The sequence below is a fragment of the Oncorhynchus mykiss genome, chromosome 22, assembly GCF_013265735.2.
Source record: "Oncorhynchus mykiss isolate Arlee chromosome 22, USDA_OmykA_1.1, whole genome shotgun sequence".
Classification (NCBI taxonomy): Eukaryota; Metazoa; Chordata; class Actinopteri; order Salmoniformes; family Salmonidae; genus Oncorhynchus; species Oncorhynchus mykiss.
In genome coordinates, this window is record NC_048586.1 from 46511124 (window position 1) to 46535434 (window position 24311).

At 38.6% G+C, this 24311-nt stretch overlaps 1 protein-coding gene across 3 annotated transcripts; it reads left to right on the plus strand.

The window, feature by feature from the left end:
• Positions 1–513: 513 nt before the first annotated feature.
• On the plus strand, positions 514–23149 carry LOC110501891 (CASP8 and FADD-like apoptosis regulator). 3 transcript variants are annotated; one of them, XM_036959433.1, is made up of 12 exons: positions 785–1031; positions 1259–1309; positions 1454–1764; positions 1929–2034; positions 3940–4081; positions 6142–6209; positions 6318–6384; positions 6503–6555; positions 12676–12754; positions 21710–21899; positions 22023–22343; positions 22620–23149. In XM_036959433.1, the coding sequence occupies exons 2-12, from the start codon at positions 1304–1306 to the stop codon at positions 22747–22749; spliced, it is 1473 nt and encodes a 490-aa protein (XP_036815328.1). In that variant the 5' UTR covers positions 785–1031; positions 1259–1303; the 3' UTR covers positions 22750–23149. The 3 variants fall into 3 exon arrangements, with proteins under 3 accessions (XP_021435421.2, XP_021435423.2, XP_036815328.1); XM_021579746.2 differs by lacking the exons at positions 785–1031; positions 1259–1309 and adding an exon at positions 514–754; XM_021579748.2 differs by lacking the exon at positions 1259–1309 and having other exon boundaries at positions 516–1031.
• Positions 23150–24311: the final 1162 nt, after the last annotated feature.

Genomic DNA, 24311 nt, shown 5'->3' on the forward strand with positions numbered 1-24311 from the left:
TGTAAGGGGATAAAGAATATGTACATAAAGATATATGGATGAGTGATGGTACAGAGCAGCATAGGTAAGATACAGTAGATGGTATCGAGTACAGTATATACATATGAGATGAGTATGTAAACAAAGTGGCATAGTTAAAGTGGCTAGTGATACATGTATTACATAAGGATACAGTAGATGATATAGAGTACAGTATATACGTATACATATGAGATGAATAATGTAGGGTATGTAAACATTATATTAGGTAGCATTGTTTAAAGTGGCTAGTGATATATTTTACATAATTTCCCATCAATTCCCATTATTAAAGTGGCTGGAGTTGAGTCAGTGTGTTGGCAGCAGCCACTCAATGATATCCACTGCATGCTTCTTAGGTGTGTAATTGACAAGACCAAGGAGCAATTGCAAATGTGAAGCTATGTACACAAACAAGAGTGGGCAATATCCGTCGAATATCCAACCTGAAACTGGCTTTACCTCGGTCGGTTTGTGGTACATGGCCAATATACCACTGCTAGGGGCTGTTCACTATGACGTAACGCGGAGTGCCTGGATACAGCCCTTAGCGGTGGTATTTTGGCCATGTACCATAAACCGGAGGTGCCATATTGCAATACAGTACCAGTCAAATGTTTTGACACACCTACTCAGTCAAGGGTTTTTCTTTATTTTCAGAAGGAAGGCAGTGCTGGCAGCAGCGAAAACCATCTGGATGCAGACAAGGGTCTTTGCAGAGGAGCCTGATGGCGTGGTAACTTTCACTTTCGTTTTGAGCAGGTTTTAGCATATATTTATCAGTGACTAATTCATTAAAATACTTTATGACCAACATTGAGTCAGTTCCGTGATCCCGCCACCCAGACCGAAATGAAAGTGTAATTTCCCGCGTGGGTGGTTACACCGAATTTGAAACGATCTTCCCCATTTGCGCTTTCCATTGCGTAATTCGCGAAACTTCAATTCGTCATTATAATCATCTAATTTCTCAGTCTTCATGCAACAGACCTCGCTGTGTCCTACTCTAAAAGGTATTCATATTTTTCATTTGCGATATAACCGACGTATGTTGTTAATTTTCTCTGAAATATTCGTGTTTTATTAACCTTTGAATAATTCATTTCTGGTTGGTTTCATGCCTCGTCTAACTTTCATTTTCCACCGTTCGCATTATCATGTATGTGCTGCCTGTATATTTTCACCCATTGGCCACATGCAGGTTCAATAATAGTAAAATATGCCTATGATAATAACTAAGGTACTAGTCTATTGAGCACAGCGTGAGACTGGGAACGACATAACTATGCAAGTAAGCAGTAGTATACATATTTGCCAATTCAAGTTGCTTTTAATTTCAAATGGGCCATAGATCTATGATGCAAATACCAATTTAGAAATAATGAAGTTTACATAATTTTCTATCCATAAAATCAATCCCTGTTTTCCCTTTCAGAGACTCCTGATGAGTTCAATGGCTAATGGACAGTTATATCAGATGATCAACAGGATATGTGAGGACCTGAGCTCGGGTGAGTGCAGGAGGCTCCTGTACCTGTGTGGATCCCTTGACACTGACAGGTGTGGTTCTGCTCATGTGAGAGAGGTGTTAAATTCCTGGCTGAGCAGAGGACAGGTGGATCAGCTGTACCTGGTGGAACTTCTGTTCAGACTGAGACGCTTTGATCTCCTGAAGAAAGAGTTTCACATCAGTAAACAGGAAGTGGATGGGATTCTGGGACAGAACCGAGCTTTGTCAGAGTACAGGTGAGATTTATTCCTTAGGTTTGAATTCTGCTATTGTCTTTTCCAGGATAACAACACACACCAATAGACCAAACATTCTTTACAGTCTCATTCATCGCGGTCTTCATTAGTAAATATATTCCATGGAGTTCTGTCTATGAAGCTGTTCTGTTTCCTGGTTACAGAGTGTTGATGTCTGATGTGAGTGAAGACATGGGGACAGAAGACCTGGAATCGCTCAAGTTTCTGCTGAGTGGTTCTTTATCCAGAGAGAGGCTGACCAGAGTCAAGGTAAAGGCTTCGTTCAGACATTTGACATTTTATTTAATTACTGACAAGCCTGATCTGATTATGTCATGAAATATTTCTGCATTGTGGGTGGCGGATTCCTGCAATGTAAATACCACTAGGTATGCTGTAATGTACTGTGTATTACTGTGAGAACATTCCTCTTCTGCAATGTAAATACCACTAGGTATGCTGTAATGTACTGTGTATTTCTGTGAGAACATTCCTCTTCTTCTGTGGTATGTTTCCGGAGGATCTAGTTGTTATGGAATGTTTTTTATTTTATTTTAATAGATTTTCTTTTACAATTTAGTACAAAACACAAACCTAGCTGCCAGACAAGTATTGCTTTAAGTAAGACATGACAACAATAGGGTATTGCTTATGTACTGTAAGACATGACAACAATCAAATCAAATTGTATTTGTCACATGCGCCGAATACAACAGTGAAATGTGACCTTACAGTGAAATGCTTACTTACAAGCCCTTAACCAACAATGCAGTTTTAAGAAAAATACAAAAAAAAAAATAGAAATAAAAGTCACAAATAATTAAAGACCAGCAGTAAAATAACAATAACAAGGCTATCTATATACAGGGTATTACGGTACAGAGTCAATGTGGAGGCTATATACAGGGTATTACGGTACAGAGTCAATGCGGAGGCTATATACAGGGTATTACGGTACAGAGTCAATGCGGAGGCTATATACAGGGTATTACGGTACAGAGTCAATGTGGAGGCTGTATACAGAGTATTACGGTACAGAGTCAATGTGGAGGCTATATACAGGTGTTACAGTACAGAGTCAATGTGGAGGCTATATACAGGGGGTACCGGTACATAGTCAATGTGGAGACTATATACAGGGGGTACCGGTACAGAGTCAATGTGGAGGCTATATACAGGGGGTACTGGTACAGAATCAATGTGGAGGCTATATACAGGGGGTACCGGTACAGAGTTAATGTGGAGGCTATATACAGGGGTACCGGTACAGAGTTAATGTGGAGGCTATATATAGGGGGTACCGGTACAGAGTTAATGTGCGGGGGCACCGGTTAGTCGAGGTAATTGAGGTAATATGTACATGTAGGTAGAGTTATTAAAGTGACTATGCATAGATAATAACAGAGAGTAGCAGCAGCGTAAAAGAGTGGGGGCAATGCAAGTAGTCTGGGTAGTCATTTGATTAGATGTTCAGGAGTCTTATGGCTTCGGGGTAGAAGCTGTTTAGAAGCCTCTTGGACCTAAACTTGGCGCTCCGGTACCGCTTGCCGGCAAGGGTGGCTGGAGTCTTTGACAATTTGTTGTGCCTTCCTCTGACACCGCCTGGTATAGAGGTCCTGGATGGCAGGAAGCTTGGCCCCAATGATGTACTGGGCCGTTCGCACTACCCTCTGTAGTGCCTTGCCGTCGGAGGCCAGAGCAGTTGCCATACAAGGCAGTGATACAACCAGTCAGGATAATCTCGATGGTGCAGCTGTAGAACCTTTTGAGGATCTGAGGACCCATGCCAAATATTTTCAGTCTCCTGAGGGGGAATAGGTTTTGTCGTGCTCTCTTCACGACTGTCTTGGTGTGTTTGGACCATGATAGTTTGTTGGTGATATGGACGCCAAGGAACTTGAAGCTCTCAACCTGCTCCACTACAGCCCCGTCAATGAGAATGGGGCATGCTCTGTCCTCCTTTTCCTGTAGTCCATAATCATCTCTTTTGTCATGATCATGTTGAGGGATTGGGTATAGGGTATTGCTTAAGTAAGACATAACAACAACAACAGGACAACAATATGACAGTTACAACAACAAGTGGTGTTCATAATCAGTGTATGTCCAGAAGATCCAGAAACAGATGTTCTGGAATGTTTTTGAACCATTTCATATCCTTTCTCTCTGTGACAGAGTTTCCTGGATGTCATAGTTGAACTGGAGAAGCTGGACAGAGTGTCTTCTGAGAGGGTGGAGCTGATAGAAAAATGTCTGAGGGACATCAGCAGGGTTGACCTGGCCAGGAAGGTCAAAGGGTACCAGAACCTGACATCAGGTAAGAATTAGGAAAAGGCCTACCGTGGGATTCTGGAGGACTTCTGGATGTCTGGGGCCGTATCAAGATTAGATTAGGATCCAGGATCTCCATATACTCATTGTGATCTAAGTGGCTAAATGGATTCTTCAGTGCATTCGGAAAGTATTCAGACCCCTTGACTTTTTCCACATTTTGTTACCTTACAACCTTGTTCTGAAATGGATTAAATTAAATGTTTTCCTCATCAACCTACCCCATAATGACAAAGTGAAAATAGGGGTTTAGACATTTTTGGAAAAAATTAAATAACGTATTTACATAAGTATTCAGACCCTTTGTAATGAGACTTGAAATTGAGCTCAGGTACATCCTTTTTCCATTGATCATCCTTGAGAGATGTTTCTACAACTTGATTGGAGTCCACCTGTGGGAAATTCAATTGATTGGACTTGACTTGGAAAGGCACACACCTGTCTATATAAGGTCCCACAGTTGACAGTGCATGTCAGAGCAAAAACCAAGCCATGAGGTCGAAGGAATTGTCCGTAGAGCTCAGAGACAGGATTGTATCGAGGCACAGATCTGGGGAAGGGTACCAAAACATTTCTGTAGCATTGAAGGTCCCCAAGAATACAGTGGCCTCCATCATTCTTAAATGGAAGAAGTTTGGAGCCACCAAGACTCTTCCTAGAGCTGGCCGCCCGGCCAAACTGGGCAATCGGGGGAGAAGTGCCTTGGTCAGGGAGGTGACCAAGAACCAGACTGACAGAGCTACAGAGTTCATCTGTGGAGATGGGAGAACCTTCCAGAAGGACAACCATCTCTGCAGCACTCCACCAATCATGCCTTTATTGTAGAGTGACCAGAAAGAAGCCACTCCTCAGTAAAAGGCATGACAGCCCGCTTGGAGTTTACCAAAAGGCACCCAAAGGACTCTTAGTCCATGAGAAACAAGATTCTCCGGTCTGATGAAACTAAGATTGAATTCTTTGGCCTGTATGCGTCACGTCTGCACCATCCCTACGGTGAAGCATGGTGGTGGCAGCATCTTGCTGTGAGGATGTTTTTTCACAGCAGGGACTGGGAGACTAGTCAGGATCGGGGGAAAGGTGAACAGAGCAAAGTACAGAGAGATCCTTAATGAAAACCAACGTTCTAGCCATTGCTGATCCTCTTTTCGTTTTCCTTTGGTTTTGTCTTGTCTTGTATCACACCTGGTTCCAATCCCCCTCATGTCCTTGTCGGTGATTGTTTGTTTGTAAGCTATGTGCAAGATATGTTCTGGTGTGCGACGGGTTTTGTACCCACTTGTATTATTTTGTGTCTTTTGGTCAGGCTCCTGCGCCTGACTTCCTTCCACCAGCACGCACCCATTACAGAATCACTGACCGACTATGGAGTCAGCAGGAGCAGGTACCCCGGTTATAGGGGTGGAGGAGCGCGTCCGGGAGCACGCAGGAATGCGTCACAATCCTGCACCGCCATGGCCAGGAGTGGCTTCGGGACAAGTCTCTGAATGTCCTTGAGTGGCCCAGCCAGGGCCTGGACTTGAACCCGATCGAACATCTCTGGAGAGACCTGAAAATAGCTGTGCAGTGATGCTCCACATCCAACCTGACAGAGCTTGAGTGAATCTGCAGAGAAGAATGGGAGAAACTCCCCAAATACAGGTGTGCCAAGCTTGTAGCGTCAAATCCAACTAGACTCCAGGCTTAAATCACCGCCAACGTGCTTCAACAAAGTACTGAGTAAAGGGTCTGAACTCTTATGTAAAAGTCATATTTCAGTTTTTGTTTTTTTATACAATTTCAAATATTCCTAAAAACCTGTTTTTGTTTTGTCATTATGGGGTATTGTGTGTAGATTGATGAGGAAAAAAACAATTGAATCCATTTTTAGAATAAGGCTGTTATGTAACAAAATGTGGAAAAAGTCAACGGGTCTGAATACTTTCTGATTGCACTGTAAATCAGAACTCCTACTCTCACTCTTGATACTAATATGGCCCTTGTTCTCAATCTGAACCACCTCTGTTACATCCTGTTTGGAAATACTTCTTCCTGTGCAACTTGTTGTAGTTGGAACACCACAACATAGACCAGTGGTGATGATTCACCAGGCCCAGCAGCAGTGGATCAGGACTCCAGTGAGTCACTACTACACTACCTCTTCTTGAAACAGGGAAACCTTCCCTCGCCTCTACTACAGCTTTCTATAAAGGATGTTTCCTCTAACAGTGATTTCTGTCCCTCAGTCCAACCCCATGCCCACTGCCTCCCCTGTATCATGCCATTCAAGACAAGAGCAGTTCACACAGAACAGTAAGTTACTTTCATTCCTCAGGAGAGGTTTCTTTAAAATACCAACTGTTTATCATGATTAGTGTTCATTAAAAAAGTATATCCTCTGTTGAAAGCGGCTGTTATTCTGTCATTTTAGCTCCAGAGAACGAAAACATTGCAGAGCCTGAAAGAAAAAGGCTGTTCTACCAGGTAATATACATAGTGTTCTACCAGGTAATATACATAGTGTTCTACCAGGTAATATACATAGTGTTCTACCAGGTAATATACATAGTGTTCTATCAGGTAATATACATAGTGTTCTACCAGGTAATATACATAGTGTTCTATCAGGTAATATACATAGTGTTCTACCAGGTAATATAAAGGTAATATGCATAGTGTTCTATCAGGTAATATAAAGGTAATATACATAGTGTTCTATCAGGTAATATAAAGGTAATATACATAGTGTTCTATCAGGTAATATACATAGTGTTCTACCAGGTAATATACATAGTGTTCTACCAGGTAATATACATAGTGTTCTACCAGGTAATATAAAGGTAATATACATAGCGTTCTATCAGGTAATATACATAGTGTTCTACCAGGTAATATACATAATGTTCTATCAGGTAATATACATAGTGTTCTATCAGGTAATATACATAGTGTTCTACCAGGTAATATAAAGGTAATATGCATAGTGTTCTATCAGGTAATATACATAGTGTTCTACCAGGTAATATACATAGTGTTCTACCAGGTAATATACATAGTGTTCTACCAGGTAATATAAAGGTAATATACATAGCGTTCTATCAGGTAATATACATAGTGTTCTATCAGGTAATATACATAGTGTTCTACCAGGTAATATAAAGGTAATATACATAGTGTTCTATCAGGTAATATACATAGTGTTCTACCAGGTAATATACATAGTGTTCTACCAGGTAATATACATAGTGTTCTACCAGGTAATATAAAGGTAATATACATAGTGTTCTACCAGGTAATATACATAGTGTTCTACCAGGTAATATACATAGTGTTCTACCAGGTAATATAAAGGTAATATACATAGCGTTCTATCAGGTAATATACATAGTGTTCTACCAGGTAATATACATAATGTTCTATCAGGTAATATACATAGTGTTCTACCAGGTAATATACATAGTGTTCTATCAGGTAATATGCATAGTGTTCTATCAGGTAATATAAAGGTAATATACATAGTGTTCTATCAGGTAATATGCATAATGTTCTATCAGGTAATATACATAGTGTTCTACCAGGTAATATAAAGGTAATATACATAGTGTTCTAACAGGTAATATACATAGTGTTCTATCAGGTAATATGCATAGTGTTCTATCAGGTAATATAAAGGTAATATACATAGTGTTCTACCAGGTAATATACATAATGTTCTATCAGGTAATATACATAGTGTTCTACCAGGTAATACAAAGGTAATATATATAGTGTTCTATCAGGTAATATACATAGTGTTCTATCAGGTAATATAAAGGTAATATACATAGTGTTCTATCAGGTAATATACATAGTGTTCTATCAGGTAATATACATAGTGTTCTACCAGGTAATATACATAGTGTTCTATCAGGTAATATAAAGGTAATATACATAGTGTTCTATCAGGTAATATACATAGTGTTCTATCAGGTAATATGCATAGTGTTCTATCAGGTAATATAAAGGTAATATACATAGTGTTCTACCAGGTAATATACATAATGTTCTATCAGGTAATATACATAGTGTTCTACCAGGTAATATACATAGTGTTCTATCAGGTAATATAAAGGTAATATGCATAATGTTCTATCAGGTAATATGCATAGTGTTCTACCAGGTAATACAAAGGTAATATATATAGTGTTCTATCAGGTAATATACATAGTGTTCTATCAGGTAATATAAAGGTAATATACATAGTGTTCTATCAGGTAATATACATAGTGTTCTATCAGGTAATATACATAGTGTTCTACCAGGTAATATACATAGTGTTCTATCAGGTAATATAAAGGTAATATGCATAATGTTCTATCAGGTAATATGCATAGTGTTCTATCAGGTAATATAAAGGTAATATACATAGTGTTCTATCAGGTAATATACATAGTGTTCTATCAGGTAATATACATAGTGTTCTATCAGGTAATATACATAGTGTTCTACCAGGTAATACAAAGGTAATATACATAGTGTTCTACCAGGTAATACAAAGGTAATATACATAGTGTTCTATCAGGTAATATAAAGGTAATATACATAGTGTTCTATCAGGTAATATGCATAGTGTTCTATCAGGTAATATAAAGGTAATATACATAGTGTTCTATCAGGTAATATAAAGGTAATATACATAGTGTTCTATCAGGTAATATACATAGTGTTCTATCAGGTAATATAAAGGTAATATACATAGTGTTCTATCAGGTAATATACATAGTGTTCTATCAGGTAATATACATAGTGTTCTACCAGGTAATATACATAGTGTTCTATCAGGTAATATAAAGGTAATATACATAGTGTTCTATCAGGTAATATGCATAGTGTTCTATCAGGTAATATAAAGGTAATATACATAGTGTTCTATCAGGTAATATAAAGGTAATATACATAGTGTTCTATCAGGTAATATACATAGTGTTCTATCAGGTAATATAAAGGTAATATACATAGTGTTCTATCAGGTAATATACATAGTGTTCTATCAGGTAATATACATAGTGTTCTACCAGGTAATATACATAGTGTTCTATCAGGTAATATAAAGGTAATATACATAGTGTTCTAACAGGTAATATACATAGTGTTCTATCAGGTAATATGCATAGTGTTCTATCAGGTAATATAAAGGTAATATACATAGTGTTCTACCAGGTAATATACATAATGTTCTATCAGGTAATATACATAGTGTTCTACCAGGTAATACAAAGGTAATATATATAGTGTTCTATCAGGTAATATACATAGTGTTCTATCAGGTAATATAAAGGTAATATACATAGTGTTCTATCAGGTAATATACATAGTGTTCTATCAGGTAATATACATAGTGTTCTACCAGGTAATATACATAGTGTTCTATCAGGTAATATAAAGGTAATATGCATAATGTTCTATCAGGTAATATGCATAGTGTTCTATCAGGTAATATAAAGGTAATATACATAGTGTTCTATTAGGTAATATACATAGTGTTCTATCAGGTAATATACATAGTGTTCTATCAGGTAATATACATAGTGTTCTACCAGGTAATACAAAGGTAATATACATAGTGTTCTACCAGGTAATACAAAGGTAATATACATAGTGTTCTATCAGGTAATATAAAGGTAATATACATAGTGTTCTATCAGGTAATATGCATAGTGTTCTATCAGGTAATATAAAGGTAATATACATAGTGTTCTACCAGGTAATACAAAGGTAATATATATAGTGTTCTATCAGGTAATATGCATAGTGTTCTATCAGGTAATATAAAGGTAATATACATAGTGTTCTATCAGGTAATATACATAGTGTTCTACCAGGTAATACAAAGGTAATATATATAGTGTTCTATCAGGTAATATGCATAGTGTTCTATCAGGTAATATAAAGGTAATATACATAGTGTTCTATCAGGTAATATATATAGTGTTCTATCAGGTAATATACATATTGTTCTATCAGGTAATATAAAGGTAATATACATAGTGTTCTATCAGGTAATATAAAGGTAATATACATAGTGTTCTATCAGGTAATATGCATAGTGTTCTATCAGGTAATATAAAGGTAATATATATAGTGTTCTATCAGGTAATATACATAGTGTTCTATCAGGTAATATAAAGGTAATATACATAGTGTTCTATCAGGTAATATAAAGGTAATATGCATAGTGTTCTATCAGGTAATATAAAGGTAATATACATAGTGTTCTATCAGGTAATATACATAGTGTTCTACCAGGTAATATACATAGTGTTCTATCAGGTAATATAAAGGTAATATACATAGTGTTCTATCAGGTAATATGCATAGTGTTCTATCAGGTAATATAAAGGTAATATACATAGTGTTCTATCAGGTAATATGCATAGTGTTCTATCAGGTAATATAAAGGTAATATACATAGTGTTCTACCAGGTAATACAAAGGTAATATATATATAGTGTTCTATCAGGTAATATAAAGGTAATATACATAGTGTTCTATCAGGTAATATAAAGGTAATATACATAGTGTTCTATCAGGTAATATACATAGTGTTCTACCAGGTAATATACATAGTGTTCTATCAGGTAATATAAAGGTAATATGCATAATGTTCTATCAGGTAATATACATAGTGTTCTACCAGGTAATATACATAGTGTTCTATCAGGTAATATACATAGTGTTCTACCAGGTAATATACATAGTGTTCTATCAGGTAATATAAAGGTAATATGCATAATGTTCTATCAGGTAATATACATAGTGTTCTATCAGGTAATATAAAGGTAATATACATAGTGTTCTATCAGGTAATATACATAGTGTTCTACCAGGTAATATACATAGTGTTCTACCAGGTAATATACATAGTGTTCTACCAGGTAATATACATAGTGTTCTACCAGGTAATATACATAGTGTTCTACCAGGTAATATACATAGTGTTCTACCAGGTAATATACATAATGTTCTATCAGGTAATATACATAGTGTTCTATCAGGTAATATACATAGTGTTCTACCAGGTAATATACATAATGTTCTATCAGGTAATATACATAGTGTTCTACCAGGTAATACAAAGGTAATATATATAGTGTTCTATCAGGTAATATAAAGGTAATATACATAGTGTTCTATCAGGTAATATACATAGTGTTCTACCAGGTAATATGCATAGTGTTCTATCAGGTAATATAAAGGTAATATACATAGTGTTCTATCAGGTAATATAAAGGTAATATACATAGCGTTCTATCAGGTAATATACATAGTGTTCTACCAGGTAATATACATAATGTTCTATCAGGTAATATACATAGTGTTCTACCAGGTAATACAAAGGTAATATATATAGTGTTCTATCAGGTAATATACATAGTGTTCTACCAGGTAATATACATAATGTTCTATCAGGTAATATACATAGTGTTCTACCAGGTAATACAAAGGTAATATACATAGTGTTCTATCAGGTAATATAAAGGTAATATACATAGTGTTCTATCAGGTAATATGCATAGTGTTCTATCAGGTAATATAAAGGTAATATACATAGTGTTCTATCAGGTAATATGCATAGTGTTCTATCAGGTAATATAAAGGTAATATACATAGTGTTCTATCAGGTAATATGCATAATGTTCTATCAGGTAATATACATAGTGTTCTACCAGGTAATATGCATAGTGTTCTATCAGGTAATATAAAGGTAATATACATAGTGTTCTATCAGGTAATATGCATAATGTTCTATCAGGTAATATACATAGTGTTCTACCAGGTAATATAAAGGTAATATACATAGTGTTCTAACAGGTAATATACATAGTGTTCTATCAGGTAATATACATAGTGTTCTATCAGGTAATATAAAGGTAATATACATAGTGTTCTACCAGGTAATATACATAGTGTTCTATCAGGTAATATGCATAATGTTCTATCAGGTAATATACATAGTGTTCTACCAGGTAATATAAAGGTAATATACATAGTGTTCTAACAGGTAATATACATAGTGTTCTATCAGGTAATATACATAGTGTTCTACCAGGTAATATACATAGTGTTCTATCAGGTAATATACATAGTGTTCTACCAGGTAATATACATAGTGTTCTATCAGGTAATATACATAGTGTTCTACCAGGTAATATACATAGTGTTCTATCAGGTAATATACATAGTGTTCTATCAGGTAATATACATAGTGTTCTATCAGGTAATATGCATAATGTTCTATCAGCTAATATACATAGTGTTCTACCAGGTAATATAAAGGTAATATACATAGTGTTCTAACAGGTAATATACATAGTGTTCTATCAGGTAATATACATAGTGTTCTACCAGGTAATATACATAGTGTTCTATCAGGTAATATACATAGTGTTCTATCAGGTAATATACATAGTGTTCTATCAGGTAATATACATAGTGTTCTAACAGGTAATATACATAGTGTTCTACCAGGTAATATACCAGTGAATATATATTCGTCCCTTTCGGGATGAAGACCTTACGTGCGTGGTACATTTACAATAATGTGCCTGCCCCTCTGTTCTGTAGAGCCCAGTGGATGTTTACAGGCTCCAGTCAGACCCACGGGGTGAATGTCTCATCATAGACTGTGTTGGCAGTGATGGAGGTGAGAGTCCACATGATGAGTCTACTGTAGAGACAGAACACATACTGAGTCTACTGTAGAGACTGATAACACATGCTGAGTCTACCGAGTCTACTGTAGAGACAGATAATACATACTGAATCTACTGTAGAGACTGATAACACATACTGAGTCTACTGTAGAGACTGATAACACATGCTGAGTCTACTGTAGAGACAGATAACACATGCTGAGTCTACTGTAGAGACAGATAACACATACTGAGTCAACTGTAGAGACAGATAACACATGCTGAGTCTACTGTAGAGACAGATAACACATGCTGAGTCTACTGTAGAGACAGATAACACATGCTGAGTCAACTGAGTCTCCTGTAGAGACAGATAACACATACTGAGTCTACTGTAGAGACATAACACATACTGAGTCTACTGTAGAGACAGATAACACATACTGAGTCTACTGAGTCTACTGTAGAGACAGATAACACATACTGAGGCTACTGTAGAGACAGATAACACATACTGAGTCTACTGAGTCTACTGTAGAGACAGATAACACATACTGAGTCTACTGAGTCTACTGTAGAGACAGATAACACATGCTGAGGCTACTGTAGAGACTGATAACACATACTGAGTCTACTGTAGAGACAGATAACACATACTGAGTCTACTGCGTCTACTGTAGAGACAGATAACACATACTGAGTCTACTGTAGAGACAGATAACACATACTGAGTCTACTGTAGAGACAGATAACACATACTGAGTCTACTGTAGAGACAGATAACACATACTGAGTCTACTGAGTCTACTGTAGAGACAGATAACACATACTGAGTCTACTGAGTCTACTGTAGAGACAGATAACACATACTGAGTCTACTGAGTCTACTGTTGAGACAGATAACACATACTGAGTCTACTGTAGAGACAGATAACACATACTGAGTCTACTGTGTCTACTGAGTCTACTGTTGAGACAGATAACACATACTGAGTCTACTGTAGAGACAGATAACACATGCTGCGTCTACTGTAGAGACAACACATACTGAGTCTACTGAGTCTTCTGTAGAGACTGATAACACATGCTGAGTCTACTGAGTCTACTGTTGAGACAGATAACACATACTGAGTCTACTGTAGAGACAGATAACACATACTGAGTCTACTGAGTCTACTGTTGAGACAGATAACACATACTGAGTCTACTATAGAGACAGATAACACATACTGAGTCTACTGTAGAGACTGATAACACATACTGTGTCTACTGTAGAGACAGATAACACATGCTGAGTCTACTGTAGAGACTGATAACACATATTGTGTCTACTAGAGAGACAGATAACACATACTGATCCTACTGTAGAGACAGATAACACATGCTGAGTCTACTGTTGAGACAGATAACACATACTGAGTCTACTGAGTCTACTGAGTCTACTGTAGAGACAGATAACACATACTGAGTCTACTGAGTCTACTGTTGAGACAGATAACACATACTGAGTCTACTGAGTCTACTGTAGAGACAGATAACACATACTGATCCTACTGTAGGGACAGATAACACATGCTGAGTCTACTGTTGAGACAGATAACACATACTGAGTCTACTGAGTCTACTGAGTCTACTGTAGAGACAGATAACACATACTGAGTCTACTGAGTCTACTGTTGAGACAGATAACACATACTGAGTCTACTGTAGAGACAGATAACACATACTGAGTCTACTGAGTCTACTGTAGAGACTGATAACACATACTGTGTCTACTGTAGAGACAGATAACACATACTGAGTCTACTGTAGAGACAGATAACACATACTGAGTCTACTGTAGAGACAGATAACACATACTGAGTCTACTGCGTCTACTGTAGAGACAGATAACACATACTGAGTCTACTGTAGAGACAGATAACACATACTGAGTCTACTGTAGAGACAGATAACACATACTGAGTCTACTGTAGAGACAGATAACACATACTGAGTCTACTGAGTCTACTGTAGAGACAGATAACACATACTGAGTCTACTGAGTCTACTGTAGAGACAGATAACACATACTGAGTCTACTGAGTCTACTGTTGAGACAGATAACACATACTGAGTCTACTGTAGAGACAGATAACACATACTGAGTCTACTGCGTCTACTGAGTCTACTGTTGAGACAGATAACACATACTGAGTCTACTGTAGAGACAGATAACACATGCTGCGTCTACTGTAGAGACAACACATACTGAGTCTACTGAGTCTTCTGTAGAGACTGATAACACATGCTGAGTCTACTGAGTCTACTGTTGAGACAGATAACACATACTGAGTCTACTGTAGAGACAGATAACACATACTGAGTCTACTGAGTCTACTGTTGAGACAGATAACACATACTGAGTCTACTATAGAGACAGATAACACATACTGAGTCTACTGTAGAGACTGATAACACATACTGTGTCTACTGTAGAGACAGATAACACATGCTGAGTCTACTGTAGAGACTGATAACACATATTGTGTCTACTAGAGAGACAGATAACACATACTGATCCTACTGTAGAGACAGATAACACATGCTGAGTCTACTGTTGAGACAGATAACACATACTGAGTCTACTGAGTCTACTGAGTCTACTGTAGAGACAGATAACACATACTGAGTCTACTGAGTCTACTGTTGAGACAGATAACACATACTGAGTCTACTGAGTCTACTGTAGAGACAGATAACACATACTGATCCTACTGTAGGGACAGATAACACATGCTGAGTCTACTGTAGAGACAGATAACACATACTGAGTCTACTGTGTCTACTGAGTCTACTGTTGAGACAGATAACACATACTGAGTCTACTGTAGAGACAGATAACACATGCTGCGTCTACTGTAGAGACAACACATACTGAGTCTACTGAGTCTTCTGTAGAGACTGATAACACATGCTGAGTCTACTGAGTCTACTGTTGAGACAGATAACACATACTGAGTCTACTGTAGAGACAGATAACACATACTGAGTCTACTGAGTCTACTGTTGAGACAGATAACACATACTGAGTCTACTATAGAGACAGATAACACATACTGAGTCTACTGTAGAGACTGATAACACATACTGTGTCTACTGTAGAGACAGATAACACATGCTGAGTCTACTGTAGAGACTGATAACACATATTGTGTCTACTAGAGAGACAGATAACACATACTGATCCTACTGTAGAGACAGATAACACATGCTGAGTCTACTGTTGAGACAGATAACACATACTGAGTCTACTGAGTCTACTGAGTCTACTGTAGAGACAGATAACACATACTGAGTCTACTGAGTCTACTGTTGAGACAGATAACACATACTGAGTCTACTGAGTCTACTGTAGAGACAGATAACACATACTGATCCTACTGTAGGGACAGATAACACATGCTGAGTCTACTGTTGAGACAGATAACACATACTGAGTCTACTGAGTCTACTGAGTCTACTGTAGAGACAGATAACACATACTGAGTCTACTGAGTCTACTGTTGAGACAGATAACACATACTGAGTCTACTGTAGAGACAGATAACACATACTGAGTCTACTGAGTCTACTGTAGAGACTGATAACACATACTGTGTCTACTGTAGAGACAGATAACACATACTGAGTCTACTGTAGAGACAGATAACACATACTGAGTCTACTGTAGAGACAGATAACACATACTGAGTCTACTGCGTCTACTGTAGAGACAGATAACACATACTGAGTCTACTGTAGAGACAGATAACACATACTGAGTCTACTGTAGAGACAGATAACACATACTGAGTCTACTGTAGAGACAGATAACACATACTGAGTCTACTGAGTCTACTGTAGAGACAGATAACACATACTGAGTCTACTGAGTCTACTGTAGAGACAGATAACACATACTGAGTCTACTGAGTCTACTGTTGAGACAGATAACACATACTGAGTCTACTGTAGAGACAGATAACACATACTGAGTCTACTGCGTCTACTGAGTCTACTGTTGAGACAGATAACACATACTGAGTCTACTGTAGAGACAGATAACACATGCTGCGTCTACTGTAGAGACAACACATACTGAGTCTACTGAGTCTTCTGTAGAGACTGATAACACATGCTGAGTCTACTGAGTCTACTGTTGAGACAGATAACACATACTGAGTCTACTGTAGAGACAGATAACACATACTGAGTCTACTGAGTCTACTGTTGAGACAGATAACACATACTGAGTCTACTATAGAGACAGATAACACATACTGAGTCTACTGTAGAGACTGATAACACATACTGTGTCTACTGTAGAGACAGATAACACATGCTGAGTCTACTGTAGAGACTGATAACACATATTGTGTCTACTAGAGAGACAGATAACACATACTGATCCTACTGTAGAGACAGATAACACATGCTGAGTCTACTGTTGAGACAGATAACACATACTGAGTCTACTGAGTCTACTGAGTCTACTGTAGAGACAGATAACACATACTGAGTCTACTGAGTCTACTGTTGAGACAGATAACACATACTGAGTCTACTGAGTCTACTGTAGAGACAGATAACACATACTGATCCTACTGTAGGGACAGATAACACATGCTGAGTCTACTGTTGAGACAGATAACACATACTGAGTCTACTGAGTCTACTGAGTCTACTGTAGAGACAGATAACACATACTGAGTCTACTGAGTCTACTGTTGAGACAGATAACACATACTGAGTCTACTGTAGAGACAGATAACACATACTGAGTCTACTGAGTCTACTGTAGAGACTGATAACACATACTGTGTCTACTGTAGAGACAGATAACACATACTGAGTCTACTGTAGAGACAGATAACACATACTGAGTCTACTGTAGAGTCAGATAATACATACTGAGTCTACTGAGTCTACTGTAGAGACAGATAACACATACTGAGTCTACTGTAGAGACAGATAACACATGCTGAGTCTACTGTAGAGACAGATAACACATACTGAGTCTACTGTAGAGACTGATAACACATATTGTGTCTACTAGAGAGACAGATAACACATACTGAGTCTACTGTTGAGACAGATAACACATACTGAGTCTACTGAGTCTACTGTAGAGACAGATAACACATACTGAGTCTACTTAGTCTACTGTAGAGACTGATAACACATACTGAGTCTACTGAGTCTAGTGTAGAGACAGATAACACATATGTGATGCTGTAACAGTGATGATGTGTGTCAGTAACAGTGATGATGTAACAGTGATGATGTGTGTCAGTAACAGTGATGATGTGTGTCAGTAACAGTTATGGTGTGTGTCAGTAACAGTGATGATGTAACAGTGTTGATGTGTGTCAGTAACAGTGATGATGTGTGTCAGTAACAGTGATGATGTGTGTCAGTAACAGTGATGATGTGTGTCAGTAACAGTGATGATGTAACGGTGATGATGTGTGTCAGTAACTGTGATGATGTAACAGTGATGATGTGTGTCAGTAACAGTGATGATGTAACAGTGATGATGTGTGTCAGTAACAGTGATGATGTGTGTCAGTAACAGTGATGATGTAACAGTGTTGATGTGTGTCATTAACAGTGATGATGTAACAGCGATGATGTGTGTCAGTAACAGTGTTGATGTGTGTCAGTAACAGTGATGATGTGTGTCAGTAACAGTGATGATGTATGTCAGTAACAGTGATGATGTAACAGTGATGATGTGTGTCAGTAACAGTGATGATGTGTGTCAGTAACAGTGATGATGTAACAGTGATGATGTAACGGTGTTGATGTGTGTCAGTAACAGTGATGATGTGTGTCAGTAACAGTGTTGATGTAACAGTGATGATGTGTTTCAGTAACAGTGTTGATGTGTGTCAGTAACAGTGATGATATGTGTCAGTAACAGTGTTGATGTGTGTCAGTAACAGTGATGATGTAACAATGTTGATGTGTGTCAGTAACAGTGATGATGTAACAGTGATGATGTGTGTCAGTAACAGTGATGATGTGTGTCAGTAACAGTGTTGATGTAACAGTGTTGATGTGTGTCAGTAACAGTGTTGATGTAACAGTGTTGATGTGTGTCAGTAACAGTGATGATGTGTGTCAGTAACAGTGTTGATGTAACAGTGTTGATGTGTGTCAGTAACAGTGATGATGTTACAGTGTTGATGTGTGTCAGTAACAGTGATGATGTAACAGTGATGATGTGTGTCAGTAACAGTGATGATGTTACAGTGTTGATGTGTGTCAGTAACACTGATGATGTAACAGTGATGATGTGTGTCAGTAACAGTGATGATGTGTGTCCATAACAGTGTTGATGTAACAGTGTTGATGTGTGTCAGTAACAGTGATGATGTGTGTCAGTAACACTGATGATGTAACAGTGATGATGTGTGTCAGTAACAGTGATGATGTGTGTCAGTAACAGTGATGATGTGTGTCAGTAACAGTGATGATGTAACAGTGATGATGTGTGTCAGTAACAGTGATGATGTAACAGTGATGATGTGTGTCAGTAACAGTGATTATGTGTGTCAGTGACAGTGATGATGTAACAGTGATGATGTGTGTCAGTAACAGTGTTGATGTTTGTCAGTAACAGTGATGATGTGTGTCAGTAACAGTGTTGATGTAACAGTGTTGATGTGTGTCAGTAACAGTGATGATGTGTGTCAGTAACAGTGATGATGTAACAGTGATGATGTGTGTCAGTAACAGTGATGATGTGTGTCAGTAACAGTGTTGATGTAACAGTGTTGATGTGTGTCAGTAACAGTGATGATGTGTGTCAGTAACAGTGATGATGTAACAGTGATGATGTGTGTCAGTAACAGTGATGATGTAACAGTGATGATGTGTGTCAGTAACAGTGATTATGTGTGTCAGTGACAGTGATGATGTAACAGTGATGATGTGTGTCAGTAACAGTGTTGATGTTTGTCAGTAACAGTGATGATGTGTGTCAGTAACAGTGATGATGTAACACTGTTGATGTGTGTCAGTGACAGTGATGATGTAACAGTGTTGATGTGTGTCAGTAACAGTGATGATGTGTGTCAGTAACAGTGTTGATGTAACAGTGATGATGTGTGTCAGTAACAGTGATGATGTGTGTCAGTAACAGTGTTGATGTGTGTCAGTAACAGTGATGATGTAACAGTGTTGATGTGTGTCAGTAACAGTGATGATGTAACAGTGATGATGTGTGTCAGTAACAGTGATGATGTGTGTCAGTAACAGTGATGATGTTACAATGTTGATGTGTGTCAGTAACAGTGATGATGTAACATTGATGATGTGTGTCAGTAACAGTGAGATGTAACAGTGATGATGTGTGTCAGTAACAGTGTTGATGTAACAGTGTTGATGTGTGTCAGTAACAGTGATGATGTGTGTCAGTAACAGTGTTGATGTAACAGTGTTGATGTGTGTCAGTAACAGTGATGATGTGTGTCAGTAACAGTGATGATGTGTGTCAGTAACAGTGATGATGTAACAGTGATGATGTGTGTCAGTAACAGTGATGATGTAACAGTGATGATGTGTGTCAGTAACAGTGATTATGTGTGTCAGTGACAGTGATGATGTAACAGTGATGATGTGTGTCAGTAACAGTGTTGATGTGTGTCAGTAACAGTGATGATGTGTGTCAGTAACAGTGATGATGTAACAGTGTTGATGTGTGTCAGTAACAGTGATGATGTAACAGTGATGATGTGTGTCAGTAACAGTGATTATGTGTGTCAGTGACAGTGATGATGTAACAGTGTTGATGTGTGTCAGTAACAGTGATGATGTGTGTCAGTAACAGTGATGATGTTACAGTGTTGATGTGTGTCAGTAACAGTGATGATGTAACAGTGATGATGTGTGTCAGTAACAGTGATGATGTTACAGTGTTGATGTGTGTCAGTAACAGTGAGATGTAACAGTGATGATGTGTGTCAGTAACAGTGATGATGTGTGTCAGTAACAGTGTTGATGTAACAGTGTTGATGTGTGTCAGTAACAGTGATGATGTGTGTCAGTAACAGTGTTGATGTAACAGTGTTGATGTGTGTCAGTAACAGTGATGATGTGTGTCAGTAACAGTGATTATGTGTGTCAGTAACAGTGATGATGTAACAGTGATGATGTGTGTCAGTAACAGTGATGGTGTGTGTCAGTAACAGTGATGATGTGTGTCAGTAACAGTGATGATGTAACAGTGATGATGTGTGTCAGTAACAGTGATGATGTGTGTCAGTAACAGTGTTGATGTGTGTCAGTGACAGTGATGATGTGTGTCAGTAACAGTGATGATGTGTGTCAGTAACAGTGATGATGTAACAGTGATGATGTGTGTCAGTAACAGTGATGATGTTACAGTGATGATGTGTGTCAGTAACAGTGATTATGTGTGTCAGTAACAGTGATGATGTAACAGTGTTGATGTGTGTCAGTAACAGTGATGATGTGTGTCAGTAACAGTGATGATGTAACATTGATGATGTGTGTCAGTAACAGTGATGATGTGTGTCAGTAACAGTGATGATGTGTGTCAGTAACAGTGATTATGTAACAGTGATGATGTGTGTCAGTAACAGTGATGATGTGTGTCAGTAACAGTGTTGATGTAACAGTGATGATGTGTGTCAGTAACAGTGATGATGTAACAGTGATGATGTGTGTCAGTAACAGTGATGATGTGTGTCAGTAACAGTGATGATGTAACAGTGATGATGTGTGTCAGTAACAGTGATGATTTAACAGTGATGATGTGTGTCAGTAACAGTGATGATGTGTGTCAGAAACAGTGTTGATGTGTGTCAGTAACAGTGATGATGTGTGTCAGTAACAGTGATGATGTAACAGTGATGATGTGTGTCAGTAACAGTGATGATGTGTGTCAGTAACAGTGATGATGTTCTTCTTCCCACCAGACATGTTGGAGGAGATGTTCAGCGGGCTCCAATTCAAGGTGACCCTGGTTAAGTGGCCGAGAGTGGGGGATACCCTGTCTCTTCTCAGGCAGGCTGCCCAACCGAGGCAGACCCAGGAAGTTGATGCCTTCGCCTGCTGCATCATCAGCCGTGGTACTGCTACCGACCTGCTGGCTACAGACTCTCACAGGTTGAGCATGGAACTCGCCACACCTGGGTTGTGGGTTTGATTCCCACTGGGCTCACCCATACTAAAATATGTATGCACATTTTGGCATATCTTATTATAATTATTGTACATTTTATTTGACAGGCTCGGGGTGCGTCTTGACACGGTCCGACACCTCTTCACCCCTGACTACTGCCCCAGGCTGGCTGGCAAGCCCAAGCTGTTCTTCATCCAGACCTATAGTGTGTCAGGCCCCCAGGACTGCTCCTCCAGGCCCACGGGTCACCCTGCTCACAGGGAGGAGGATCTGGAGACAGACGGGTATGGGGAACCTCTCAATGTGGAGACAGTCCCCACCGACGCAGATGTCTTCTGGAGCCACTGTTGGACAGATGAGGGTCAGCTGGAGGAGAAGGACCATCGGTCTGTGTACCTGCAGGCCCTGAGAGAGGCAGTTCAGAGGAGGTACTGACTGCAACATGTCAATCAAACAGAGATGTTTCAGTCATAGATATTGAAAATGAGCCATCCTGTTGTTCCTGCCCAGAGTGAAATGCTGATTGTTTTGCTCACTGGGATCTCTCTGGTTTCAGTCTTCAGTTTTTGCAGTATGTTTAATGGTACAACATTTAGACAAAAAAAGCATTAAAGATTACATTTCATGTTTACTTTTATTACACTGAATAAAGTAATGCCCATAGTGTAATTATGAATGACACGGTTCCTTTGCTTTTCTTGCAGGAGAACACATCTAGTGGATGTCCATACAGAGATGAACAGGGTGATCTTCGACCACAACAGAAGGAATCCAGGAGCCAGATACAACATTAATCTGAGACACACACTCAGGAAGAATCTCTACATGTTATAGATAGACATAATATAGTTTGCTCTACTGTATAACCACTGAGCAGTACTAGATTCTATTATACAGTATACAACAGCACCCTCTACTGGCAGCTTTTGATAACCACAACAGCACCCTCTACCGGTAGCTTTGATAACCACAACAGCACCCTCTACTGGCAGCTTTGCTAACCACAACAGCACCCTCTACTGACGACAACTGTCTTGCATCACATTGAGCAGCTAGCGAGGAAGTAGTGCAATCAAAACACATTCAGTATTTTATTACTATGTATTTATTCAAGACATGTTTTTCTTTTTACTGAAGGATGGATGAAGGATTTGAGAAAATAATGTGAATTCAGATCTGTGCATTTTAAAATGTAGACAAGCCTGATAAGTAGTAATAAAACATAGACCTAAAATACTTTATTTATTCACCTAGATGGGTTAGGGTTAACCCTAACCCTAGATGGGATAGGAAAGCTAATTTTTTATGCATTTTCAAAACATATGACTGGTATTTCGGGGAAGTTTATTTGAAATCCACCATCACAACGTTATAATGCGATCGATCGTAAGGAAAATGGAGACCCTTGAGAGGGAAAGAACAAGATGTATGTCAGAAGAAGTGCAATATTATCATAAGGTGATGTATACTTGGAATACGGAGGAGGAATAGAGGGAGGAAGAGGCTGAGCTTGAATTGTTAAAAAATTGAGGGAAAATGGGAGATTGTTTGTTAACTAAGAATGGGAGAAAGTGTAAGCAGAGTGAGCTGAAGACAAGAGGAGAAATGGAATTGAATGAGGTCAAAGTATTGCAGGGGTTAGGTGTGGTGAAGTTCTCGGAGACGGAGGCTTGTACCGAGGCTCCGGATAAAGATGAGTGTGACAGTAGGAGTGAAGTTTTTGGAAAAAGTGGACCCTTACCTTTTGGCTGATCCAGTTGTGGTTTCAGGGTGGGTGAAAACAGAGTTGGATGCTGTGGAATCGTTGAAGTAATGTTAGGATATATAAGTTATCCTGTACAAGCTTTTGTGCTGAATACATTACGTTGTTAGAGGTGTCAAGCTTATGGGCAGTAGTGCAGAAGTTGTCATATAAATAAGGCAGTGAAGAAAGTAGAGGAAGATGTGTCAAGGAGCAGGGATCCTGAGAGGACTGCTGTGACTAATAGATCTGTACCAGAACAGAGGGAGGGATCCTGAGAGGAGGGGTATAGTAAATCTGTACCAGAACAGAGGGAGGGATCCTGAGAGGACTGCTGTGACTAGTAGATCTGTACCAGAACAGAGGGAGGGATCCTGAGAGGGCTGCTGTGACTAATAGATCTGTACCAGAACAGAGGGAGGGGTCCTGAGAGGAGGGGTGTAGTAAATCTGTACCAGAACAGAGGGAAGGATCCTGAGAGGACTGGTGTAGTAGATCTGTACCAGAACAGAGGGAGGGATCCTGAGAGGACTGGTGTAGTAGATTTGTACCAGAACAGAGGGAGGGATCCTGAGAGGACTGGTGTAGTAGATCTGACCCAGAACAGAGGGAGGGATCCTGAGAGGAGGGGTGTAGTAGATCCGTACCAGAACAG